Raw genomic sequence first — 20,523 nt, 5'->3', positions numbered from 1 at the left:
TTTAAATCCCCCCAGCCCTTGGCAACCAGAATCTCCTTTCTGCCGCTATGGATTTACCTATCCTGGACATTTCATATAAATAGAACCACAGAATATGTGGCCTTTCAAGACTGGTTTCTTCAACTTAAAATAATGTTTTCAAGGTTCCTCCATGTTGTAGTAGGGTCAGTACTTCTTTCCTTTTCGTGACTGAATAATAATTCCATTGCCTGGGTCTACCACATTGTTTATATATTCATCAACTGAGGTTGTTGCATCATTCTAGTCGTTTCCACATTTGGACTATTATGAAAAATGCTGCTATAACATTTGTGTCCAAGTTTTTGTGTGGACATATGTTTTCAGTTCTCTTGGGTATACACCTAGGAGTTGAATTGCTGGGTCATGTAGTAACTGTTTAATTTTTTGAAGAATGACCAGCTGTGTTTCAAAATGGCTGCACCATTTTACATTCTCACCAGCAAAGTATGGGGGCTTCCCATTTCTCCACATCTTCACCACCCCTTGTTATTATCCGTCTTTTTTTTTTTTGAAATACAGCCACCTGAGGGCGTGTGAAGTGCTATCTCACGGTGGATTTGATTTTCATTTCCCTAATGACCTTCCAGGAGTATTTGCATTTAGTAAGAGACAATGCTTTAACCTACAGAAAAGCTATCATCATTGGCCAAGGAGACCAGGCTAGACCCTGGGATGGTAGAAGAAGGCACCTTTCTCTCAAGAATCTGATGTCCATTTGCTCATTAGAAATATTTGTAAATATTCGTTAAGCACCTATTACATGTCAAGCGCTGTGCTCGACATTGGGGTTCGTTCACCAGTGAAGCAGACAGACATGGCCTCTGCCCAAATGGAGCTTACATTCTAGTGGAGGAGCTAAGCTTTGGACAGCTAGTAATTGCATAACTGGTCCTTTAATTGTTAGAATAAGCACTACAAGGAGAAGTTACAAAGCTAAGGGAAGGAATGAAGGAGGAGCCTGAGCAGCCTCTCTGAGACACTGATATTTTGAAAGTCCTGGATAAGAAGGCTCGTGGCCTCTTAGAGGAGCTGGACTAAGCCAGTGGAGTCTGAATATGCTGCAAGACAGGGACAGGACATGAAGTGGGAGAGGTGGTTAGGCCCAGATTAGACTTGGGGAGGGGGAGGGGGACTTTATTATGAGTATGAATGGAAGCCATTGGAGGGTTTTGATAATGGAAGCGATTGATCAATTTACATATTTTAAAGACCACTTTGGTGGCAGCTGCGAAGCGAAAAGGTTAGAGATGAAGGCAAGAGTGAGGGCAGAAAGACCAGTGAGGAGGCGATTGTGGCCATCCAGGAAAGAGACCACGGAGGCGGTATTGAGACATGGACAGAGCCTCAGGAGGAGGTAGGAAGGCAGCCCTCGGTGATGGACGGCTAGGGGAACAGAGAAGGACCAGAAATCAAAGATGCCCTCTAGGCCTTTGGTTTGTGCTGTCCAGTCACTGAGATGAGCAAGGCTAGAGGAACAAGCGGCTGGGGCAGATGAGTGGGAGCTGAGTTTGGGGTGGATCGGCGCCATCCCCGCGCTGGTATCCAGGGAGCGGCCAGATTCTCCCACTTGGAGGTCATTTGTCATCTTCACATCCCCAAACACGGGAGAACACAGTGAAGAAATACGAATAGGCTGACAAGGCAGCGTGACGCATTGCCTTAGGGGCCCATGTGTGCTGGAATAGCATGAATGCACCTCTTCAGTGTGGAAAGCTTCTGGCGTGAGCCTTCACCACCAGCAGAGTTGGCTGCCGTGAGCTGGGAGGGCCCTGCCGTCACAGGGGTGGCCTCAAGGTACTTCTTTTTGAGGTGGAAAGGCCTATGGTCACTTCCCTCCACACCTTCTACAACCGGCTCCCCCATTGCCCTCCCTTTTTACCTTTCTGGGGCCCCAGCCTAGTCCCCGTGATGACATGGTTCTGGCAGCCCTAGGCCATGGATCCCAAGATGGGGCCCTGTCTTCCCTCAGGAGTCGTCCTCTGCCTCCCAAGGCCTCAGTCAGCACAGACGTGCGTGTAGACAGGCCCAAGCATGCAGCTGTGGTCCTGCCACCATCCTCGCTCCTGCCCGCTGCTCACGCAGCCCATCGTTGGGCAGGTTCCTCCACCCCTGGTTGCAGAGGGCATCAAGCTGCCCTGAGATTTCTCTGGCTTGGCCAAGGCCCGTGAGAGGACTCGGGCCCGTGGTCCACATCGTGTTTGCATCTTCCCGTCAAGCCTTGGTGCTGATGTGTTCTTCCACGAGGGACCAGGTGCCTGGTGAGAATGCTCAGCCAGATGTTAGGAGCCCTGAGGCCTTGTTACAACACACACTGGACTCTGGAAGGCCCTTCCCTGCTCTCTTTCCTCACTCCTCCTTGGCAGTGTAACTGAAGGGCAGGACAACCTCTAGGGTCCTCCCGGCAATGAGATTTTATAACTCACAGGCGTGGTCACCTCAGCTGTTTGTCTTCTCTGTCCCTTTCTTAGTTCCCTGGGTCTCACTGACCCAGAAGCATGTGGGTCCCAGCCTTGTGTGGGGTTGAGCAGAGGTGGGAGACGTCAGCAGGGGTGGGGCTCGAGGATGCCAGACCAGCAGCAGGCATGATGTGGAGGGAAGGTGGGAGCTGGCCCTACCCGCTGGGTTTTATCAGCGAGCTCCTCAGACATATACAGAGGCAGAGCTGTGTATACACTCCCAGTCCCGTGCCCCATCCGTCTCCCCACACGTCTAAACACTCAGGGCGCCAAGTGCCGGCCCTCCTCCTCCTCCTCTCATCCCCCCACTTACTTCGGGGGATGGTGGAGACTCAGTACCCCTGAGTAGACAGGACCGGCCAAGGTAGGATGGGCCACCTCAGTCAGGAGGCCAGGGCTGGGTGGGGATGAGAGGCCGTCAGAGCCACAGAAGCTGAGGGGGGAGCAGGAACCGGTTTCTAGCTGCCCAATATGGTTACACAGCCTAAGAGGTTAGCTAATAGATAAAGACTGAAATTTGGGGCAAGAATTTTCACTTGAAACCAGGCTCCTGGATGCCATCCCTTTGGGGAGCAGTGCTTTTGTGATTTTCACTTATCAAATGAATCTGATCCATCAGGTGTGCAGTCTGGGTTAGCAGCCTTGAAGCCCAGTCTTACTGTCACCTAGTTTCCACATCCCAGCTGTCCCCCAGCCCTCTCCCCAGCAACGTGAAGCCCCGGATTTACGGCCTGGGCTGTCCAAGGCCTGGAGGCTCCCTCCAGAGGCAACAGCTGACCGGGTCGGGGAGGTGGAGGCTTCCTGGTGAGGGAGGACATGAAGGCGGCCCGGGATGCTTATGGAGACGTGCATAGCGGCCTTTGTAGCATTTCCGGGCACCTTGGCCCAACTCTGGGACAAAGAGGGGAGAGACGGAAGCTAGGGTTCTTGCCGCAAGTCCCTAGATCGCAGAAAATTACAGTGCCCAAAAAGGTGCCATTCCCCTCAAAGCCCAGCTCCCTGTAATCATGCCCTGGTCCATGAGAGCCCCAGCAGTGCAGACAGATATAAATGTCTCCTCCCTGAACCCCTGTGACTTGCCCCCCACGTAAGACATGGTGCCTCATCCACCTGCAGCGGAGCCCCCAGAAAGGCAGGAAGGCAGGCAGCAGAGGTGGGCCCTTATGCCAGAAGACGGAGCAGTTTCTGCTAGCCTGTCATCCCCTCCAAAAAAAATCTTCCCAGCCTTTGAAGGTTTGCCTGGAGCGAGGGTGCAAGGTGGTGCTGGGCAGATGGTCCAAGCTCACGGTGGCCTCCCCTTGGCCTTGTTGGTGAACTGGGAGGGACCACCAGACCTTCCCCCGACCCCAGCCATTCCTACAGTCTCTGATCGTCCAGCTTTGAGATGGGCCATGAAGGAGGTGATTCCTGGGGCCCAGAGGCGGTCTCGGTGGGTCACCGGCACGTGTCTCTTGTACCTCCAGTGAGCACTACCCTATCATCCTGGTCGGGGCACGCCCGCAAGTGCAACGAGACAGCCAAGTCCTATTGTGTCAACGGAGGCGTCTGCTACTACATCGAGGGCATCAACCAGCTCTCCTGCAAGTAAGTCACCAGTGGGGGCAGGCATGGGGGCAGGAGCAGGGGGAGAGAGGCTGGGGCAGAAGTGGAGGGCTCTAGGAAAAGTGAGCTTCAAGATACTAATAAGGGGTCTCCAAGGGGTGTAGACAGGGAGGTTTGCCCCACTTCCTAGCCCTTTCCTGGAATACAGGGAGATGTAAGCTCTAAAGGGCTCAGGGCTTCTGCAGTCCCAGTTTCCCAGGCCCCTACCCACCCCATCTTCCAATGTCCACCCTTTCACCAACACCTTCTAGGGAGATGGCGAGACCAGTCTATGCCCGGGGCACTGGATTCTCTCTCTCTCTCTCTCTTCCCCTCCCTATCTCTCAGCAACTTTCCAAACTTTGTTCTGATGAACATTGCCCAGGGTGCATCTTCCCCAGCAGTGAGGAGCCTGGCAGGGTCAGGTAGGGCACACGTCCCAGAGCCCTTGCTAGCTGAGCTCTGCTCTTATAGCCTTGAGGGAAGAAGAGGGCTCTGCCCCCAGTGCTCACCTCAGGACCTGGCTCTTCTCCCTGCCCAGCAGGACCCCAGTGCCCAGATATGCTCTGGCTGCTGCCTGTGCCACTTCAGTCCCTAGCCCCTCTCTGGGGAGTGAAGGGCCACCAGCAAGGACATCACTCTGGGTGTGGCTGAGTGGGGGAGGTCAGGGTTGAGCAAAAGCTCATGTTGGGACTCTGCCTCCCCCCAAGAGCTGCCCCGAAGGAACTCCCAGGAGCTGAGGACCCCCTGCTCCCCACCCTTAGCAAACAGGGTAGGTGGGAGCACAGTGATCAGGGAGGGCTTGCTCAGGCCCAGCCACATCTTCTGGGAGCCGGGCCCCCACTGCCCCCTTGACAGATTCTCTGGTAGGTGAGCAAGGAACAGGTAGGGGAGCTTGGTGAGGGCAGCACAGGTTCTGGCCGGATCCTGAGTAGAGGGAGGGAGGCCTAGTTCACAACTTTGGGTTTCAAGGCAGCCCAAGCCTAGGGCGCTGGCGATGTGCCAAAGCTGCCCCATTGCCGTGGCATCTGGGCAGGGGCCAGCAGAGTACTGATGAAGATTCACGGAGAGAGGCGTTTGCCCTCTCCACAGATAAGGTCAGATTCAGCACTCCTCTCGGCTTTCCTGCCTTTGGCCTCCAGCTCCAGAGCTGCATCTCCCTCCTGACTACAGCCTTGGCCAAAGACCCCTCCACCTCACAGCGTGAGAACGAGGGGCCACACCTCCTTCACGCCCTCCCCTCAGTGCTGGGTGAGCTGAGCCTGGACTGCCAGGCACACCTGTGCCTCTTGCTCCAGCTGGCCTCCTTTGCCAGCATCCACCTCGGCTCCACCTGTCACCTGCTGCCATCCGCCTTCCGGCCTCCCCCATCCTGAATCTCAAGGGACAGTCCCAAAAGCAACAGCAGGTCCCCCAGGGGAGTTCTCAGTCCAGACTCAGCCCCTCATCCTTCCTCTCTCTTTCTGCCTCTAGGAAGCTGCCACATTAGTGCCACAGACCCTGGGGAACATTCTAGCCTTGAAAATGCTCTGAGCACTTTGGAAAAGATCCATAGAAATGCATAAGCGTTCTGGAATACCTCACAGAGATGGCCTAGCCCTGGACCCCTTCTTCTTGTCCCCCACAACAAACACATACACCCCAGGCCTCTCTTCTTCCCTAGCCCCTTGGATCCCAGAACCTTGAAGGGATCCAGCATTGTCACTGGCTCCAGACAGAAAAGGTTTCAGCCACCCGGGACAGGTGTCGGGGCTGAGGAGGGCCATGGGACCCAGGACTCCAGTGCCAGAGTTTAGTGTGGGAAAGAGTAGTGAGCTATAGGATTCCCAGGGGGCCGTGCCAGCAAGGCTGTACCCCTAGGACTTTCTGGGTCCTGCCCAGCTAAGTCTGAGAGGAGCAGAGGGCAGGAGCCTGAGCCACTGTGAAGATGCTGTCCTGTTTCCCCGCCCCACCAGGGCAACTGGGGTTCACTGCTTAGAACCTGAGCTTGGTACCCAGAACCACCACCTCCCCATCTCAGCCTGTCCTGGGTCAGCCCCAGCCAGGGCTCCTGGAGCCAACTTCCCTGATGCCCTGAGCCCTCAGGGGAGAGGGGCATCCCTGGCAGGGATTGCAATCAGGAGGGCAGGTCCTCAGAGCTGTGCTGGAGAAGGGCAGGGGGGAGGGGGGCAGGGCAGAACCCAGAGGCCATTCTGGGGGTGGGTGAGCTGGGAGGGAAGGGGGGTAGGCCTCTTGGGGTTCCTGATGACACCCTGAATGGAATGCATGGAATAAAAAGGAAAGAACTTAGGAAATGGAACTCACGTCGTACCATTTGTGCTGTTTGTTTACTTTTATTTTGATTTTTTTGCATTTCCGCTTAGCTTGGATAATGAAACTAGACTGGTCAGTTTCATTCCAGTTTCTACAAAAATCAGTTTTCCTTCCTGGTTTTCTGACACTTGTTGTTGTGTATTGGTTCAGAGCCCTGCGGGGAGTGTTGGAAAACAGGCACACTCCGTCCCTCCTGTTTTTCTAGAATTCAGAGCCAAAAGAAACAGTGTCACTGATACTGAATTTTGTTTTAAAAAAGGAAAGCTTAGGGAGATTTGAAAACGGGGGTCCAAATCAAGGTGACCGTCTCCTGTCTGGGCCAGACAGGGGCCTCTGCACTTCCTCTTGCTGCTTTCTCCTCTTCTCTCCGTGTTTTTATAGAGCACGGTTGGTGCGTGACTCTTGGGGACTGGTTCAGGGGATGATGACAGAACAAGACTCTCTTTCCAGCCCTGTGCACATACCAGTGGCATGCCTCCCTTTCCCATCAGCTCACCCCCCCCATCCCCTCTGCTCCCATGTCCAGGTGATTTCCCCCATCCCATGCCCATCTGCCTGCTCATTCTCTCCACCCACACCCCTCATGAGGCCAGAGACCCTTCACTCCCTCCAGTGCCCGGGGCACACCCTCATCCTTCATCCTCCCTCTCCCCTGGGTGAGGGCAGCACACATGGCATTATCCCCAGGCTACCAAAAGGAGACACTGAGGCCCGGGAGGTGGGGTGGGAAAATAGGGAGGCAGAGTCCCAGCCTCTCTGTCACCCCAGATGCAGCCCGTGGGCTCTCCTCTCTGCCCCTCTCTCACCCCTGCTCTTCTCCAGCCCTGAGCACAGACCTTCCCGTAGTCAAGGATAACAGCTTGGGGGGAAGGGCTGGGAAGCCTGTTACCTGCCGCTCCTCCTAATCTGTCCCCTGTGTCCCTGAAACTCAGGGGGTCAATCCCTGTTTGAGTGGGAACTCACTACCAGCCAGCCACCCACGCCAAGTTCAGGCCCTGCTCCTGGTTGATAGGCTAATGTAGCCTGTACCCTGTTACCAGGTCTTGGCAGCAGGGTAGAGAGGCTGTAGGCCCACCCCCAGAGCCTTCTCTAGGGAAGCCCCAGCCTCCTGGACGTGGCTCATCCTCAACAAGCAGGGCTAACGAGAGAACAGGAGTGTCCAAAAGCCCCGCGAAAGGAGCCAGTGCCTGAGGAACAGCTCAGGTGTTAGTCATCCCAGCCCCATGCAGTGCCCATCCCCCCCCCCACACCTTCTCCTTTGTTCAGCTAGTGGGCACTTTCCCAGGGCAGGAAGGTTAGGACTATATCGCACAACTCTAGGGGGCTTGTTCGTGTTGTACACGGTGTCCACAGCACCACCTGGAGCTGTGCAACTCTGTGCCCACGAATAATACGAGGATAGAGTCGGGGTAGTCCAGGCTGGGTGTGGGGCCGGGAACGCAGGGATGTGCTCAATTACCCTCCGTCTCCAAGAGCCACAGGAAAGCATCGTGACTCTCAGCAGTGGGGATAAATTCCCCTCTGTCCCCTCCTGCCCCTGCACTCCCCCATTTTCTCTTACACACACACAGGTTTTTCCTGTCTCCAGGAGCCGGGCTAATCTCAGACACTGGACACAGTCAAGCCTATCTCTTTCTTATTCCTGATTGCAAGAGTCATTTTGGCAATGTCCTGGGTCTTTATCGTCCACCCGCAACGATGCTGCTGCTTGAAAAGTCACTCCTGCGCCTCTAGTCCCATCCCAAGTGGAATCAGTTTCCGAGAGCTGAGGAAGAAGGGCTGAGCCTGAGTGGAGCTGGTCGGAATGCCTTAGCCACTGCCTCCATTCTCCTGGGCTGGGATGACTGGGGACGAGGGCGAGGGGTCAGAAAAGGGCGTATTGACAAAGTTGTAGCCTCCTCCTCCGAGCCACCCTGTTCAACAGGATGAGCGTGCATCAGCTTCACGTACAGGCTCTCCCCCTTCTCCAGACACACTTCCCCCCCTCCACTACCATTCATTAGCCAGGCACACCTGCACACACACTGCCCCGGCTACAAGGACCAGCCTCCTGCCTCCCCTGAGGGAGATACAGTAAGGCCCAGAGAGACTCCAGCTATCTGCTCATCAACCACTCCCAATCCTCCAGGCTAGATTGGAGGCCACAGGGTTTTTGTGAGGGTCTATCACAGTCAATCGCCATCACCCCCTGTAAGTTCAAGGGGCTACTGATGGTTGGTATATGCTAGAATGCTAAGAGGTAGAGTACATTCACCTCTTGGGGAAGTTTACTAATTAACATCACTGACCTGTTATTGAGGGGACGCTGGTGATGGGCTTACCTAATGTCCTAATTTAGAAGAGGCAGAAGAGCATAAACCCATCTTCGAGTAGGGGGCGGTGCGGGAGGGTCAGTCTGGCCCTATCTGTAAGCTTCCCTTAAGTATCTGGCCTTGCTGGGGTTCAGAAGAGAGTACAAGGGCTGGGCATGTCTCCCAGAAATCTACAAGACAGGGACTCGAGGGGAGAGTGGCAGCCAGCGAGCAGAAGGAAGTGGACCTTGGGAGTTAAGGACAAGGTCAGGGAGATGGGAGTGGGTGGTTCTCTGCAGGAGGCAACGTGGGAGAATGAACTCCCGCTAGAGCCAGGCAGTGATGGAGGAGCAGGTCATGGGGAAAGGGCAGGTGTCCCAGGCAGCCAGTTGACCCCCTGATGCGGAACAGGCTGCAGCCCCGCCCCCGCCCCGCCACCGTGATTCTTGCCACCTGAGGCCAGAGGCCCCCACGCCTGCCCTCAGCCCACCAGCTTTGGGATGCTGGTAATTCAGGCTTCTCTCCACCCTCACCTGTTCCCCATAAGCTTTTCCCGTGTATACTGCTCTAGGGCAGCCTTCCCCAAACCGTATGTTCACAAGGATTCCTCAAAAAACGACTTCCAAGGTCAAATACATTTGGAACCTACTGGAAAGTTCAGCTCTTTCCTCCTACAAAACTTTTCATAGCCTTTCATGTGCTAGCGTGCACTGCAACTCTACAAGGAAGCCTGGGAATGGTTTTCCTAAACTTACTTGGCCACAGAGCCCTCTTTGAAAGAACAGATGAGACATCTCCAAGGCCCCTTCTGTTGGAGGCACACAGTCTGGGAACAGCATTCCCAAGTTCTCCTTTGAGCTTTCTGGGGTCTGTTTCATGGATGAGAAAACCTGCCCAGGGCCCTGGAGAGAACCCTTTGGTAGGGCTTGGAAGGAATGTCTCCCCAGAACTTGGTATTCCAGAAGACTCCCAGCCCCCCAGCCTACTGACTGCCTGGCACCAAGGGTCTACAATTCTGGCTTCATGGGGCCCCAGGCAGGTCAGAAGGGAGGTCTCAATAACCATTAGGACCTTTAGGCAGTAAGTTCCCAATTTCCCCACCCTGCTTCCCCAAATCATCTTCTTCCCTACCCCTCCCCCGCTTCCCCACCACCTGGAGCCACATCTATTAGAGAGATTTTGAAGGAGATTTCCGAGCCCTCCACCCAGCCCCGACTCCAGCCCCTTCAGCAACGAGTGTGCCCCAGCGCTCGACTTGGTTTTCTCATTCATCACTGTGCACTTTGATTTCTAACCTAAGCCTCGTGGATGATGCCAGTTTGTTCTGTGATTTTTCCCCTTTTCCTTCTCCAGATGTCCAAACGGATTCTTCGGACAGAGATGTTTGGAGAAACTGCCTTTGCGATTGTACATGCCAGATCCTAAGCAAAGTATGTTTGAAGATACAAACACGAGTCCCTGCTCCTTAGAAAGCTTCCGGGTGCAGTCCCCCCCCACTCCTCACCCCGTTGTAGGACATAGGGCCAGGGGTGTTGGTTGTTTTGATCTTTGGCTGTTTTGTTTCTTTTTTGTATTTTGGTTTGTTAGTTCTTTTGTTTTGCTTTTTCATTTTTGGCCTAATCCTTGGGTTTAAAGTTCAGGGCTGCAGGTAAGGGGCAGAGTGGCAAGGCCGGTACAAATGGTAACAGTGGCAAGGAACCCAGCTGGCATTGGCAGGAGCCTGTGCCGGGGTGTTGCAATGCCTATGTCTTGCTATCCTGGCTCTCTCTTTCTGGTTTTCTTTCTTTTGGTAGGTGTCCCGTGGGATACACCGGGGACAGGTGTCAGCAGTTCGCAATGGTCAACTTCTCCAGTATGTCTCTTTCTTCTATTTCTTTCCTTCCCTGGTAACTGACAGTTCTTCCCCCACCCTACCCCCGACCCCGTGGGAAGGATGGGGCCTTGCTTAGAGAGATTGGGGTGGGCCGGGAAACGCGGGGGGCTGTCCTAGGCTCCTCTCAGTCCTCATCAGAAGCCTGTGCGTGTTACTGAACCAAACTTGGGTCCCCTACGCCAAACACACAGCAGAGCGAACCTACCAAACGGGCTGGAGGTGAAAGAAAGAACAGCGCTAGTCGTAAGGTGTCAAGCAGAGAATACAAGGGGCTCATGGGAAGGGTTTTTAAAGACTGTGGGAGGGTGGGGTCACGAGGTGCTCGATCGGCTCATGCTCAGTCCTCTGACTGGTTGATGGTGAGGTAACAGGGTGTTTCAGGAATCTCAATCATCGACCTTCTGGTTCCAATCAGCCTAGGGCTGGGGGTGGTCATCATGTAGTTAACTTCTAACACCTGGTGGGGTTTTAGTATCTGCAAAACAACTCAAGGATATACCAAAGGTCCTTGACTTTGTCTTATGGCTAAACTTTTATTATTTTGTCTTGTTTGTTTTCCTTTGTTTCTGCATTTTCTCACTTCTCTGATTAAATTTGCTCTTTGGAACTCAAGGAGAAAGGCCTAGGAGGCTAAAGCTTTTCTACAAACAAGAGGCAGGGGTCACTGGGGGGGGGGTCTTTCCTGGGGAAGCACCTGCAGGGTCCTGCTGGGTTTCACACAGAGGAGACTGATACACCCCCTGCCTCATGTTGCTGTACTGCCTGGTCGCAGTAACACTGAATTCTCTCTGCAGCTGCTCAGAGCCAGGCTCAGGCCTCTTCACCACTGGGGTCAGGCAGCCTGGCCAGGATGGGAAGAAGCATTTGCAGAGCCCTCACCTGCCTCTGAGAGCCTGTCTGAGGATGTCAGGCTGTTGGTGAGGCCGGGCAATGAGTGTGTGCACATGTGTGCTCGTGTGTTTGAGAGAGAGAAGCAAGTTCTCAGAAAGCCTGCCTTTCCATCTGGCCAGAGTTTGTTTTGATTTGATTTGGGGTGATGGGGGAGAGTGGGGAAGGTGGATTGAGGGAAAACAGGTCCCAGGGCGGTGGTTTCCATGAAGACCAGAGTCATCTGTGCAGCTAGATGTTGGAGTAGGGGCGAGGGTTGCCGCAAATACTAAGGCATACAGGGAAGAAGGAATCAAGGGGTAACTGGTGACTCTCTCCAGGCCCTCTCTGGTCTCAGTCCCCATCCAGGACTTCACTCCTTTCCTTTCTTCCATCTCTGAAGTTGGAGCTTTCTGGTTTGCACAGTCTGCCGAGAAAAGTGTGACCCCTGGAGCTGAAGGATGAGGCCCTAACTGTGGCGTGTTTTACTGGGGGCTGGGAGCAGTGCCTTCAAGTGCCATCAGGTGGAGGTGGAGCAGAGCAGAAAGCCACAGGCTGGTCATGGACTCCATTTGGGGCCCAGCGGTCCACTGGCCTGCAAGGCGGGACCGTGTCCCCCGTCCTCCAGAGCACGCTAGGCCCCTGCTCGACCCACCACTCACCTCCTCCTCTCCAGGGAGGACAGATGGGTCCCATGAGGAATTAGAACTAGATTGATGGTGCCTGGGCATGAAGAGGCCGAGGAAGGGACCCAGGGGACCATTTAGGTAGCCCTTAGAGAAAAGGGGTTTGGGGCTCAGGGTAGAGAAAGGAGCCTTCCGATCCTTCTCAGACCACAGCACAAAAGCCTAGACATTCCCTGCACAGGAACCTGGAAGCCAAGATTTGACGAGGAGAGGCGCCAGGGAGGTCGGGGCTGGTTATCCCAGGTGGTCAACTCTCTTAATAGAGTGTTGGGGGCAGCGCTGTCCTCAGGCCCCTCCCACTGGAGGCCAGGGAGGAAGGCCATGGGGATAAGAACAGAGCCTGTGGGCACGTGGCCCAACAGAACTCTCCAGAGCCCAGGCTCCAGGAGGAATTGCAGAGTCAGATCCAGCCCCATTGGAGGACCGTAGGTCAGGAGGACAGAGCAGCCAGGTGGGGCTGAGGACCTGGGGAGAGAGGCGATGGAGGGCCTATTCCTTTTCACCCTTAGGCCCAGAGTCCCCCTAGCTTATGGGACTGTTCTGGACAGGGAGTCCCAGCCCATCCTGAATCTGAGCAGCAGAGCCTCCAAAACTCGGCCACTGTCCAAGCTTCTCTGCCAGCTGGGCTGCTTCAGCTTGCAGCTTAGATCTTCTGGGAGGGTCAGCAGGGCCCCGGGAGCCCAGAAAGGAGCCTGGAAATGCAGCCTTTCTGCCTAGTGTTACTGGGATCCTTGCTGGTACCTTTTGGTAAAGGATTTATACTCTCCAAGCATTTTGCCCAGAGCACTTCATGCACTGCTCTATCAGATAATTATTGAAAAAGGAGTGAAAAATGCTAACTTAAGTGTTCAGTCTTCGATTCAGATGGACCTGAATAAAATTGCCAGCAGCTGAGCTTCCTGTTCTGGGGCCTCATTTAACCTCATCTGTAAAATGGGGATAGAGGCATTTATGCCTTTAGGGTTGCTGTGAGGATGAAGTGAAGTGATGCACACCAAGGGCTTAGTCAAGGGCCTGCTGTTGTTTGAACACAGTTGAGCTCCTCTTCCAGCTACTGCTGGCATGGGAGTGGAGGCCAGAGGGGCAGCATCAGTCCCCTGGAGGCTGACTCCCAGCACGTCCTGAGCAAAGTGTCTGACCTTCCCCCTCTGCCCAGACAGCCTCTAGACCAGGTTACCTTTTGCGGAGGCCACGGAAACAGAGCCTGCAGCCGCAGTAGCCCTTTAAAAGCTTCTCCTTCTTCCCTCGACAGCCCCTCCACTTCCCAAGACTCAAAACTTGTACACCTGGATACCCACCATATACAAGAGCACGCACACCTGCACACACACACACAAACACAAACACATGCCTGCACTTGCACACAAACACACGTCTGCTGACACCTGTTCACACACACACAAGCACACAAGCACATGCTCCGGGGTCGACATTAGGGCCTTCTTGTCCAGGTGCCTATGACCAGGTGTCGTAGGACATGTCCAGGATGAAGACTTTGTCTGTTGTCTGGTAAGCCTGGCCCTGCTGGGAGTCCAGCGTCAGGCTGCCATGGTTACTGGTCAGTATGCAAATTTCTGTTCAGTAGGACCCACCTGTGACTCGGTGGTACCACTCCATCCTGGCTGAGTGGCAGGCAGTGAATATGATGAGCAGGAGACTGTTTTCTTGATTTTGGGTTTTTGGGGTGTTTTTGTTTTTGTTTTTTGCTGGGGCTGACATGGCTGCAGGCCCCTCAGAATCCATCCCCGGGGAGAGGGAAGCAGGGCTGCCTTTTAGTGACTTCTCAGTGACATCACCAGTCCTGCCAGCCACCACTGTCCACCCAAAACAGTACTGGCCTTTGACTCAAAGGGGAGGCCAGTCAGGAGTCCCAAAAGCTGCTGCCGCTATTACTTGGTTCCCAGAGGAGTGATGCAGGAGAAAACTCTTAAATGGCTTTGGGAGCCCTGCTCACTTCTCCAGATGGTCACTGTCCTGAGGACTAGCCAGCCAGGTCTGCCCAGGGACTCAATGGGCAGGAAATAGCCATGGCTTAGCCCCAAGAGACCAGAGACCTGGCCTCCAGTCTCCCTTCCGCCTCCTGATTTGCTATGTGACCTTGGGAAAGTGTCCTAGCACTAGTGGGCCCTAGCTGCCTCATCTAATACAAACACCACCAAAAGTGGAGCCCAGACCGGCTCTGTGAACCACAGTTCTCTTAGTGTCTGGGGTGCTGTGGTCAAGCTGGGCTGCTCTCTGTGGGGAACCTGGCTGGATATCCAAACATTGTGAGCTCTTTCGAGCTGCCTGGAGGGTCCCTGGGGCTACGGGATTAACTGCTCACTGAGGGTTGCCCCCGAGGCCGCTTTCAGTTTGTCACATTTGTACTGCCTGCTTAGCATAGTCGGCCAGCCCTGGGAGGCCCTGGGAGAGGAGCGGGCTTGCTGAGCTTATGGTGACTCCTACCTCCAAGCAGTAAGCGTAAGACTGCAAAGAAACCACATTCAAGATCACCTGCAGCCTCAGATTTAACAGGAGTGCACAGAAGGGCTCATGTTTAGAAGAGCTGGGGTTCTTGCTTCAGGGGTGTGGTCTCTGCATGGAACTGGGGGTCAGAACCCCAGGATCTTCCTCAAGGCTCTTTCAGTCAGAGCCGTCCTACTCTCTTGCCCTTTTCCAACTGCATAACCCTCTGGAATCCCTATCAGGAAGCAGGGGAGAGATCCAGAGCTAGACAGTGCACAGGACTTCCTGCTCATGTCCCCGTGCTCCGCTCCCTCTGCAGGAGACGAGAACATCAGAACACAATTCCACCTCCTGCCTGGGTCTAGCGGAACTTGCTGTGCACGTGCGGAGGCAGTGGAGCAAGCCCTTGCACATCACCTCGCCCGTCTTTTTTTTTTTTTAATTTTTATTGGAGTCTAGTTGATTTAAAATGTGTTAGTTTCTGCTCTCACTGTGTACAGGCACTTTTGACAGATGAGGAAACAGAGACTATGTATGACTTGCCCACATGCACACAGCAAACTAGGGACACAACTGAGACTCGAGGCCTGCAATCAGGTGCTGGCTGTTACCTTAGAATGGTAGGTGAGCTTTTCAAAACCACTGGGGAGATTTCTGGGCTCCCACCCCAGAGCCTGTTTCCATTGGTCTGGATGATTCTGAAGGACAGCCGAGTTGCAGACCTCAGAGATCCCGTGGCCAGGCCTGATCCCCATTTAACTGATGAAAGATTGAGAGCCAGATAGGCGGGATACTATGGGGTCACACAGTGGGTCAGTGACAGAGCTGACCCTTGGGCAGGGCCCTTTTATCCAACCCTTCGATGGCCTGGATGTCTACCTCGAAGACCAGTGAATTTGCACATTTACAACATGATCCAGCTTCAAAGAGTGCAATTGGCTGCCATTTAGGGGGCACAGGTGTTCTACAGGTGAACCCACTCGTCTCTTTCTCCAAGTTGCAGTTTGCTTTCCTAAGTCGTGTGATCAGGCTGGGACCCGAGGCCTAGCCCCTGCAGGTTTCTAGGGTGTTGGGGGTGTCAAGTGGAGAAGTGACCTGCTGCCTGGGGCCTCTCCCCCTCCCCAGTCCTGCGCCACACAAACTCTGAGCCTCCATGCCTGGCTCTTAGTAGATGGGCAGGCCAGTGAGGCCCATGGGGGCAGGACAGGGACAAGGGGCCGGTCTGGGTACCCCAAGCCCTAGTTCTGAACAGCAAGAAGGGCCCCATGAATGAGCTCAGGCTGAGCAAGCTGTCTCCAGCTTGCTCGAAAGGGTCGAAGGCCTGGCACTGGAGCTGGGAGGGGAAGGATGGGGACTCCTCCACCCCCTGCCCCCACTCACCTTTCCTCTCTGGGGACATCTGCCAACTGACTCTTGCGCCTCTGCCTCCCCACCAGGTACTAACCCCACAGCTCATCTCTAAAGAACCTGCCCTGCCTGCTGATCCTAACATTTCCTCTCTCTACCCCAATCAAGGGCTCCTGGGGACTGGGTGCCAGGGAAGGGGCTCAGGAGGCTGGGAGGGGACACCACTAACCTGCTTTCACCTCACAGGCTGGCTGCTGGTGTCTGAAGAGTCCTGACCAACGTTTCTCTCTCTCTCTCTCCCGCCCCCTCCCCCATCTCTCTCTCTCTCTCTGTATCTCTCCCTCCATCCCTTCCCCTCTCTGACCCTCCTTTCTTCTGCACTGCCAGAGCACCTTGGATTTGAACTAAAGGGTACGGAGCCTCTATGTATCGGTCAGCACCATCCACACAGCCCCTCTCCACAGCCTCTGACACCATGTGTGCTGGATGTTTGGTTTCCTTTCCCCCCAAATGGAAAAGGGATGATTTCAAAAATCCCCCTGTCCCCATCAGGATGTCCTGTAATAAACTACATTGATTTGGGGGAGACAAGAAAAGCTCACGAACAGCAGAGTACCCTGGCGTTCAGACTGCGCCCCCGTGTGCAGTAGTGCCCCCTTGCCTGGGGCCAGTCGCCAGGGTACTCTGAGGGGAGCGGGACCCCTGAGCTGTGTGCAACCCAGTGGGTTGGCCAGACGAGCCCTCGGAGAGCAGGTGTCTGAAAGCCACAGAATCCTGGTTTGGAGAACTGTGCAGAGAGGCATCCCTTTCAGTTTGACCTTAACCCTCCTTCCTTTCCCATTTCCATTTCCACTGCTTTTCATTCTTCACCAGGCTGGCAGCTGATAGCACCCATTTGTCTCTGCCGCCTGCCCCGTGTTTGTCTGCCAGGCTTCGCCATCTGCTTGAGGCTGTTACTCCCTTCACGATCTGTCCCCACGGTGGCACATGTGTGTGTGGGCAACACCAGCGAGGGTCCACAGTGGGCTGGCTTCGGGTGCCTGCCCTCCTGCCTCCCAGCTGAGAACCTCACATCCCACTCCTGACTGTCCTCTGGCCCCTGGAAGATGCCTTGGGCAGGGAGGGACTTTGAGGGGTCAGTCTTCCCAGCTCTCTGGCTTTGTGCTGGGAGGCTCCACCCTGGTCCACACATATAGCAGGAGAGATGCAGGGTCTCAGAGGGGTTGAGCCTTCAATGGGGTCAGACCCCAGATGTGTACAGAGCCTGCAGTTATGAAAAGACTGTTCTCGTGGCAGATTTGGGGAGGCCCTAGTTCCCCGGCCACCTAGCCTTCATCAGCTATTCTCAGAAGATGGAACTGAAAGTCTGTGTGTAAGAGTATGTCTGTCTCTCTGCTGTGACAGGGTGGGGAGGAGAGGGGCCGAGCCTCTGGTGTCTGTGTGATCATGGCAGGGGGTGCAGGGGGGCGAATCTGTAGGTGTGCGTGTCTATGTTGACATGTTTACACCTTGTTGGGTCTCTCAGTGCAGGGTGTGAGCACACAGAGGGGTGCAGTGGAACATCTTTGTTGTTAAGGGTTGAGCATGAGCAGTAGGCGCGGAGGCAAGTGTGAGCGTATGTAAATATGCGACTGTCTGTAAAGGTGGTCTGTATATTCATTCACATGCCAACTCAACAGACTTCTACTGAACCCCAGAGTTGGCCAGACCCTGGTGATCTAGCATGCAGAGTCCCTGCCCTCCTGGTGCTCAGATTCACAGGGTGAGACAGACAACAAACAAACAGGAAAGATAGCAGGTGGGGGTAAGTGCTACACAGAAAATAAAATGGAATGGGATGGCGCCTAGCCGGGGTGAGGAGCTGCTCTAGCTAAGTGGCCAGGGAAGCCTTGTCCAATGAGGTGACATTTGAGCTAAAACCTGACGAGAAGCAGCCAGCCCTGCAAACAATCGGGGGAGAGTGTTTGAGGCAGGGGGCACAGCAAGTTAAGGATGATGTGGATGGGCCTGCCTTGTTCGATGGATGGAAAGACTGCCAGTGCCTCTGGAGCACAGCAGACATGGGGAAGAAGACTACAGGTGGGATCTAGAAGAAGGGACCAGGTGACCCTGGGCCTCGTGGACCATGGTAAGGCTTGTGGTTGTATTTGAATCGCAGGGGGATGCCATTGTGGGTTTTTAAGCAGAGGAGTAAAATGATCTGCTTTATCGTTGGAAATCAATGTGGCTTTGGGGCAGAGGATAGACTGGGTGAGGGGACAGGGTGTGGAGGAATAGAAGCAGAGAAACCAGTCAGAAGCGGGCAGCTGTCGAGTGAGAGATGGCATCATCTTGGATGAAGCTGGAAGCAGTGGAAATGGGGGAAGTGGTCAGATCTGGGATCTACTTGGAGGGAGAGCTGAGACGACTTGCTGATGGATCAGGTACCAGAGTGGGTGGGAAGATCAGGAATGATTCTAAGGTCTGGGGCTGGCTTAACAGGAAAGGTGGTGTCGCCACTGAAGAGATGGGAAGAGCAGGGAACGAGGGTGGGGAATCAGTGCTTCTGCTTGGCCATGGCCCTTGGATGTAGGAATCTGGAGCTCCGGAAGAGGTCAGGGCAGGAGAGAGAAATGTGAGATTCAGCTGCATACAGATGGTATTTCAAGTCTGAGTCTGGGTGAGATGACGGAGGGAGAAAGGGCAGGTGGAGAGAGGAAGAAGCCTGAGAGCTCTGGGCCTGGACCCTGCAGCCCACATGGAAGAGGGGGAAGTAGCAGCTGAGACAGAGAGATGAGCCAGTGCAGGGGGAGGAAACCCAGGAGGGAAGACCATCCCAGGAAGTGGGCCCAGCAGGGGGAGTCTGCTGAGAGGGAAGCGAACCACAGACTTGGCAGCGGGGGGTTGTTGGTGACCATGACCAGAGCGGTCTCAAAGGAGTGATGGAGACAGAGGCCTGAGTGGAGGACTGAGGCGTGGCTGGGGATGAGAACCGGAGGCAGGACGAGGACCACAGAGCCTGGAGGTGGGGATCTGGGGTGGAGGGCTGTTTGTTCAAGACTCTGCATGACTATGTCAGTGGGTGTGATCGCGTGCGTGGCGGCCGTGTGTATTGTTGTGAAGGGTCTGTCTGTGTGTCAGACGGGCACAGTCCTCCAGGTATGTGTGCCTGGGGCTTTGTACCCAGTGTTTGCTGCTGGGCGTACCTTTGCCACAGGAGACCCTGCAAGCCTGGGGGCTTAGGGACACTGCCCAGGGCTCCACCAAGGCTTTGGGTCCCACCCCCACTTATCCCTGTGCTGGTGGGAGGGGAGCGATGGGGAGGGGCCGGCCAGCAGATGGGAGCCGGAGCAAGGGCGGGATGTCTAGGCTGTAGGCCTTGACCATGTCTGGTGCTGTCACCTTTTTCCTTTGCTTCCTCCAGGCTTTCTCTGTTCTAGAAGCGTAGGGGTTGCCCCGCCAAAAAGTGGGAGTAGAGGTAGAGGGGATAGTTGGGTCTTTTTGAGGGCTTTGAGGCCCAGCCTAGCTCAGCTCCTTCAGAAGGGTGGAGGCTGCTCCTTGAGCACAAGGGCTGTCCTAGGCGCCAGGGGGCTGTGCTGCCACTCGTGGGTCTCTGACAAGCAGAGACGGGGAGAGCTGGAGTGGGCCAGGGCCACAACCCTGACCAAGCTGCAGGGATAAACCAAGGCCTTTCTCCCCTCTCCCGCCTCTGTGGGCCTGGTCTGCTCTGTTCCTGCTCTTGGTCCTGGCATCCCTCCTAAGTCCAGCCTCTGGGCCTCATGTCCTGTCTCCAGCCCAGAACAAGCCACTCTCCACCTTCTTAAGGAAGCCAAAGTGGCCAGCCAGGCCTTTGCCCAGGGTCAGCATGTTCACCACCATGAAGACCGGCTTCCCCCAGCCCATCAAGGCTCTTTGCAGCCACCAGGCCATAGTGGGTTGCCCTCCCCTATGACCTTGGGAACTTCACCTCCATCCCACCTCCTCCACCCATCCCCCTGCATTTTCCACTCACATGCTCCAGGCAGAGCACGGGTTTGGGAAGGTGAACTCAGGTGTAGTCAATTGTGATGAGATCCACAGGTGGGTGGAGTTCAGGAAAGCAGGAAGGAGGGAACTGGCTGGGGAGGGGTGAGATGGATGGGAGCCGGGCAGCACCTGAGCTGGAGAGAGCCCGGGGTTTGCGGGGCAGGGGGACGGTCTGCAGCACTGTCTCTACGGGTCTGCCTCCCACCCTGCCCCCTCACGCCCTCTACCTCTGCAGAAGCCGAGGAGCTGTACCAGAAAAGGGTCCTGACTATCACCGGCATTTGCGTGGCTCTGCTGGTCGTGGGCATCGTCTGCGTGGTCGCCTACTGCAAGACCAAGTGAGTTGTCGGGCACTCAGAGCAACCAGGGACTGCTTTTGTGGGGACAGGCTCTCCTCTCCACCACACCATGCCTGGCGGAGCCTCCCCCATTCCTATGCCCCTCTGCCCCCTTCTGCAGCTGGTGAGGGGCCAAAGGGCTGGGCCAAGAAGCAGGAGCAGAGGGTGGGGTAGACAGGCCCCAGAGGACTGCACAAGAACGGTCATAAGCCCAGGCGGTGGAGGAAGATAGATCTGGGTTCTAATTCAGCTCGGGCATTTCCTGTGACCCTGAGGAAACGGATGAGCTTCTCTGAGTTC

At 55.1% G+C, this 20,523-nt stretch overlaps 1 protein-coding gene across 3 annotated transcripts in view; it reads left to right on the top strand.

Annotated features, from left to right (window-relative positions):
- NRG2 (neuregulin 2) overlaps positions 1-20,523 on the top strand; it is a 179,511-nt gene that overhangs the window by 150,554 nt on the left and 8,434 nt on the right. Inside the window, exons 4-7 of one of the 3 annotated variants that reach the window (XM_029217917.1) lie at positions 3,941-4,061; positions 10,016-10,092; positions 16,268-16,291; positions 20,121-20,223. In XM_029217917.1, coding sequence (XP_029073750.1) covers positions 3,941-4,061; positions 10,016-10,092; positions 16,268-16,291; positions 20,121-20,223 — 325 coding nt within the window. Of the gene's footprint in view, positions 1-3,940; positions 4,062-10,015; positions 10,093-10,455; positions 10,515-16,267; positions 16,292-20,120; positions 20,224-20,523 lie in introns of all 3 variants that reach the window. The other 2 variants (XM_029217916.1, XM_029217918.1) reach the window with 2 other exon arrangements.

This window comes from Monodon monoceros, unplaced genomic scaffold (assembly GCF_005190385.1).
Source record: "Monodon monoceros isolate NGI ecotype Baffin Bay Population unplaced genomic scaffold, NGI_Narwhal_1 Super_Scaffold_12, whole genome shotgun sequence".
NCBI lineage: Eukaryota > Metazoa > Chordata > Mammalia > Artiodactyla > Monodontidae > Monodon > Monodon monoceros.
The sequence above is the reverse complement of the archived record's forward strand: the minus strand, read 5'-3'. Positions and strand labels throughout refer to the sequence as shown.